This window comes from Tachysurus vachellii, chromosome 9 (assembly GCF_030014155.1).
Source record: "Tachysurus vachellii isolate PV-2020 chromosome 9, HZAU_Pvac_v1, whole genome shotgun sequence".
Taxonomy (NCBI): Eukaryota; Metazoa; Chordata; class Actinopteri; order Siluriformes; family Bagridae; genus Tachysurus; species Tachysurus vachellii.
The window spans coordinates 5,919,289-5,925,742 of NC_083468.1; the positions used below are offsets into that span (position 1 = coordinate 5,919,289).

General features: G+C 31.3%; 1 protein-coding gene across 1 annotated transcript in view; it reads left to right on the forward strand.

The window, feature by feature from the left end:
* ppp1r13l (protein phosphatase 1, regulatory subunit 13 like) overlaps window positions 1–4,351 on the forward strand; it is a 30,360-nt gene extending 26,009 nt beyond the window's left edge. Inside the window, exons 12-13 of the mRNA XM_060877452.1 lie at window positions 301–494; window positions 2,442–4,351. Coding sequence (XP_060733435.1) covers window positions 301–494; window positions 2,442–2,477 — 230 coding nt within the window. The 3' untranslated portion in view covers window positions 2,478–4,351. The remainder of the gene's footprint in view (window positions 1–300; window positions 495–2,441) is intronic.
* The last annotated feature ends 2,103 nt before the right edge of the window (window positions 4,352–6,454 follow it).

Here is a 6,454-nt window from a genome sequence, read left to right on the forward strand (position 1 = left end):
AGAATTCCACATTTCAGTGGGAAATTGAAATTATACATAGTATGACAGTGAAATGCTTATTCCACTGTCCTTGCTATAAACATAGGTCAAGAATAGAATTTCATACCTATACAGGTAGCAGTAAAAATACATTTAGAAAATCTATAACAGTACGACTGTGTATCAGTATGAATAAAGTGCAGATGTGTGCGCTTTTGTGCAGTGCGTGCTGTGTAAAATCCATTTGTGGTCGTATGTGTTGTCCTTGTTGAGACCAATACCTGTATAAATAGTAATACAGGTGTACGTGTGTGATGACAGGAGTGGAGGAGGCGATGGGTGTTGAGAAGAGTGGCGTGGTGTACGCACTTTGGAGTTACCCAGCACAGACACATGATGAGCTGAGCTTCAAGGAGGGAGACATGGTTACCATCCTGCAGAAACCAGAAGGAATGGACTGGTGGTTGGCTTCGCTCTACGGGCGAGAGGGCTTTGTCCCAAATAACTACTTTGGGGTAAGAAAACATACAGTTAATATTAGGAGTCATATCCTATGTACTGTTCAAACATGGAGGTTATAATACTAGAACTTCTAATTAGTTGATTATGAATTCATTTGGAATATTAATAAAATAAATATATAATAAAATGTAGTAATATGGATCGTGTAATCAGTTAGTAATAAGACCCAATCTATTGTACAGGTGATTAGATTAGTATTAGTATTACTACTAATGAATATATAAATAATGTTTCAATCTACTTAAAATAAATAATACAGTGCTGTGAAATCTATATAATGTTTTATTTATATAATACGAAGCTATTCTAAATATAATAATTATTTAATTATTTATATATAGTTTATATATTATAATTATGATATGAATTAATTATATAATAATATACAAATATATATTGTGCTGTAATAATTAGTATTTGTAAAATACTAAATAATAAAACTAAATAGTATTGTAAAATAAATATTTACAGATATATTTACAAATATAGGTATAATAAAGTATATTAACACAAAGTATGCCTATAAAAAAATAATAATAAAAATAATATAATAGATTCACATGACTAATCTGTTTTATAAAAGAGCTTATACACTTACGTATGGAAAACAACACGGCGTTAGCACAATAATCAAAAAGAAGTGGTGTGAGAATTATGAATATTTATATGTTTATAGTTATTTAAAATTGTGGAATGTCTCTAAACAATTGTTTTTCTCAGTATAGTTGCCATCGTTTGTTTTTCTCAACTAATATTAAAAGAATTATAATATAAATTATAACAATTGCAGTTTGTCATGTTTCTAAGAAACCAGAAGACCCTCTATCTAACAAGTTTAATGTTAAAGCTTTAAATTTGACTGCTACACACCACTGACGCTGGAGACTCCTTCCATGTACAGTATGTTAGAGAAACCTTTCTTTATTTGAAAACCGGACAGATGAATACACCATACAGGTCACCTTGGTAAGCTGTTACTATAGAAACAATAACATGGTAGAATATAATTTTATAATGCAAAGCTTGCGGTTGGGTCTGCTGTAACAGGAAATGAATCAGACTAAGAATCGTTCATTAAGTAATGCAGTGATATTATTGGTAATTATTAATCTAATGTACAAACATACGCGATATGTATTGTATAATCATCCAGAATACAGCATACACATGCTCTCGCCATGCAAAACGCTCCTGTTTGACAGACAAATTTACAAACCGCATGCATTAAAGCAGCGTGTATTGTGCAATGAATGAATGGCAAGTATGTGAACTTGAATTCATGACAAAAATGAAAGATAAGCAATGTTTTTCTGTTCATGTAATTACAGGTCTGTTGTAAAAAATTATAGAGCTTTTAGCTGGAGCTTTGTTCTCTTACAGGTCTCTGACTCCACCTGAATAACCTAGATATTTTACTGTCTGGCCACATGTTTGTGAAGTTTAATGCATAATGCAGCATAGAAAGTGTTGCATTTCTAACACCTTTATCTTATTTTAGGAGAGAAATGATTTACGTTTGTTTCCATGTTTGGATCTCAGAGTTGTGAGGTTTGTCTTAGCATAGAAAGGGATGCATCTATACATATATATATATATATATATATATATATATATATATATATATATATATATATTTATGCATATTTTTGTTTATTAGCCATGCTTTACTTTTATCTATTATAATATAAAATAGAATATTAAAATATCATCTTTAAGGCCAGATAACTCTAATTTCATGTTGTTTTTGGTTCACTAACATGGCATTATTCACTAGGCTTACGCTACATACAGTAGTATCACATGGTATCAGTTTTTTTCATGTACAAGTAAATTAGCATTATGTCAGACCAATATATGATTCCAGTCTTCTTTTAATTTAACATTGTTCTTGTCTTCTTGTGACTAATGTCTGATCTTGTATTTCCTCTTTTACATTACAGCTTTTCCCAAAGGTGCGGCCAAAATCACTGTGCTAGATTTCCCTCTACAGGAAAAACTCCCATACTACACCACAGAAATACTACTATACTCAATGATGGTTTTATTTTTTTCCTCCAGTAGTTATTGTATTATTGTATTTTCTTGATTATGTAAATTATATCAAGGGCTTGGAAGTAGAGGTGTATGTCACATTATAGACTTAAAAAAAAATTAGTATCACAATATATAAATCTTATGGCAGGAAAAATAAATAGGTATTGTTAACGATTCGGCTAGATTTACTCCCATACCTCCTGTAAAATATGTGAACAGGTCTGGGTAACTTTTTGGTAGAATTTTGACAATTTCTGCAATAAGAAGTTATGAAACCTCTTTTAGAAGTCAATTAGAAGTGAAGCAAATCTAACATTTTAAAACTAGGATACTTGAATGAAAATTGAGAAAATTGCATTTCATTCCAATTCCTACATTTAAAACCTAATACACTTGTACAACAACATCACTGCCGGACTTAGGATTTGTAAGGAAACGAGTTCTCAGTTTGATTATCCATCTACACCAACCACACCAGTGCTTCATCACCTGAGTTAAATTCACCTGAGGTCACTATCTTTGACTCTTCACTTGGCTAATCACTGTTCACACTAACATCAGTAGGGAAATGATCACTGATTAATTCATTATTCATTTGTTCTGTTGGATAAAATTCTTGTTATTGTCTTTGGTTAGTTTACATTTACACATTAAGTTTTTTCGCCGCTGTTTTGATGGTAATGTGATGACAGGAACATTTGCATTCTTTTTTGACAGCCAGTATCTTATTACAATATAAATGAATGAATTAGAAGTCTATCTAATTCTCTATGGCACATACATTTTTCATAAATTACTGACAATCCCTTTGTGTGGAGATCACACTTAGCTTTGCAAGGTTTTAGCCACGGCAAGGTTTAAAAAAAAAAAATGTCCACATTGTTTTGGTTAAAGAATATATATATATATATATATATATGTTTTTATTTTGTCTACTTTCTACTGTTTGTGTTGTTTGAGGCCAGAATTCAGTCACAGTAGCATCTGACAGGTTTTCCCAGATCACCACCACCACACACAAATGTTTAAACGTGTTGAAATGTGAAATGTTCTTTAAATATGATGGGCTGAGTCGCTGACAATGCTAGTTACCTGAAGTTTTGTGTTCAAATCCCATATATAACCTTTAGCTGCTATCTTTGGATTAAATTTTCTCCCAAGTGAATGTAGATGATCAGTATGAGATCAATGCAAATTAAATGCTTGTCATTTTTCAGATTGGCTAGGTATTGATTGATTTATCATGTCAGTATTGAGTCTGGCTGTGAGTATTGTTTTACTGGTATTGATTTTCTGTCTCGGTGTGTGTGTGTGAGAGAGAGGGAGAGAGAGAGAGATATTAATTGTGTGGTTTCCTTTAAATAAATGTATCATAATCTTATTTCTATAAATTAGAGATACACTGAGTTACTATTAGATTCACTTCTCTCGTAACTGATAATCTGCAATTTACTGTACAGGACTTTTCTTTGTTGTCTGTAATTTTAGTCATCATGTAATGTTGCCCACATTAATCTTGTACAGTATTTTGTTCACAATGCATTTGTAATGTCTCCATTTATACTTAGGAATGATTTACTATCACCTTACACGTTAATTTTACCTCCAAGTGCTGTGTGTAAGAATGACCTTGGAATCACTTTTCAAATAATTGTGTTCTGGTAATTAAGTGTGATATTAATAGAGTATTTAATGTGATGTGTGTCTGTTTTATTGTTGTGTGTGTGTGTGGGTGTGTGTGTGTAGCTGGCACAGGCTGTTACATAAGAGTTAACCTGATTGTATTTTTGGTGATACAGTAAAAATATTAAGTCTGTGTCTCATTTCATTTGTTATAAACCACACACACAAATAATATATATATACATACAGTGGTGTGAAAAAGTGTTTGCCCCCTTCCTGATTTTTTTTTTGCACGTTTGTCACACTTTAATGTTTCAGATCATCAAACAAAAATATAAATATTAGTCAAAGATAACACAAGTTAACATAATGCAGTTTTTAAATGAAGGTTTTTATTATTAAGGGAAAACAAAATCCAAACCCACATGGCTCTGTGTGAAAATGTGCTTGCACCCTAAAACCTAATAACTGGTTGGGCCACCCTTAGCAGCAAGAACTGTAATCAAGTGTTTGCGATAACTTGCAATGAGTCTGTTACAGCACTGTGGAGGAAATTTGGTCCAGTCCTCTTTGCAGAATTGTTGTAATTCAGCCACATTGGAGGGTTTTCGAGTATGAACCACTGTATACGTATATAGCCAAATATTTAGTCATGTCAAAAGTGTTTAATAATGTGAAATTTAAAATTCAGATACAAATTATCCATATTGACATATAATTAAAGAATATTTTATATATATATATATATATATATATATATATATATATATATATATATATATATATACACATACACACACACACAGTATTGTTATAAATATTTAATTGCAATTTATTGTTGTATAATAAAAGCAACTTTGTGTTTTTTATCAGTTTCTCTTATATACAGTCACTAATAAAACAAGGCTCACCAGCAGAGAGCAACATAAACACAGAAATGTATCTCTGCAGTTATTTCTGTTATTTTTAAAACGAATAAAAATTAATGGAATAGGATAATTACTAGACACTTGAACTATTACTGTAGATACTGTAACCAAAAAAAAAAAAAAAAAAAAAATCTTAGGTGTGGTATATTGTTAATCTATTCATCTGTAGTTTAAGATGTTTGTACAGTCATAAGCAATGTGTTATTCGTTTACAGTAACCTCTTTATCCAAGGTCACAGTACATCACAGTACTGAGTCCATCCAAGGAACATTTAGTGTGTTTCAGGGATACAACTCTTTTGGATTTTTTTTTTGTGTGAGTTCAGTATAATAATAATAATAATAATAATAATAATAATAATAATAATAATAATAATAATAAAAATAATAATAATAATAAATCCTGACAATGTAGACATTGCTAACAAATAGCTGACATACTTATTTACTGTTATAAAAGTCTTTTATGTTGCATGTGGGTTTCTACCAGGTTCTCCGGTTTCCTCCCACCTCCCCAAAACATGCTAGTGGGTCAACTGGCTATGCTAAAGTGCCTTGATTTTGCCTTATGATGAACTTATCATCCCGTGTTCCCGGCATAGACACCAGGATAAAGCAGTTGCTGATACAAACTAATGCAATTTTTCATGAAGAAAAAGTCTCTTAAAATATAAATTCAGTGTATTTACATTTACAATTACAGCATTTGGCAGATGCCCTTATCAAGAAAGACGTACAAAAGTGCTTTTACTGTAAGTCTCTATCACTGAATGCATGAACTCTGGTTCACTAGGATACAGACTTAAGCCTAAAACACTGTTAAAATGTTTTGTTTTGTTTTTTTTAATGTTTTTTGGTCTTCTTCTAAACTGTTGGCCACAATGTACTTTATTGGACTTGATGCTTCACTGCTAATTTGAAGCCATCGATCAATCACATTAGCTCCCTTAATTATGTTCTTGTGGTCCAGAAATGCTGTAAATATTTTAACACAAGTTAATTATTCACACTAACAAAGATAAACTGGCTTCAGTAATTTCATTCTTACAGTCAAAGTAATATTAATCAAAGGTTCTGTCATTGATGAATGACTTCCATTAAGTAGTTTACTGTTGTATGGATTAATGTATGTCATTTATCAAGTATGTAGGTGCACCAATCACATGTTTATTGTAAAATTGTAGAATTGCTAGAGGAAAGATGGTGTGTATTTTACTTATGACTGCCTGTTAACACATTTAGCGCCTGCTGTCTGAGTTATCGGATACTGCTAAGACATTTTACATGCTTTACAAAATACATAAGCATACACAAACGCAGCAGTAAATAGAACATAATAGTAAATAGAACTGTTGAAGTTTTTAAAT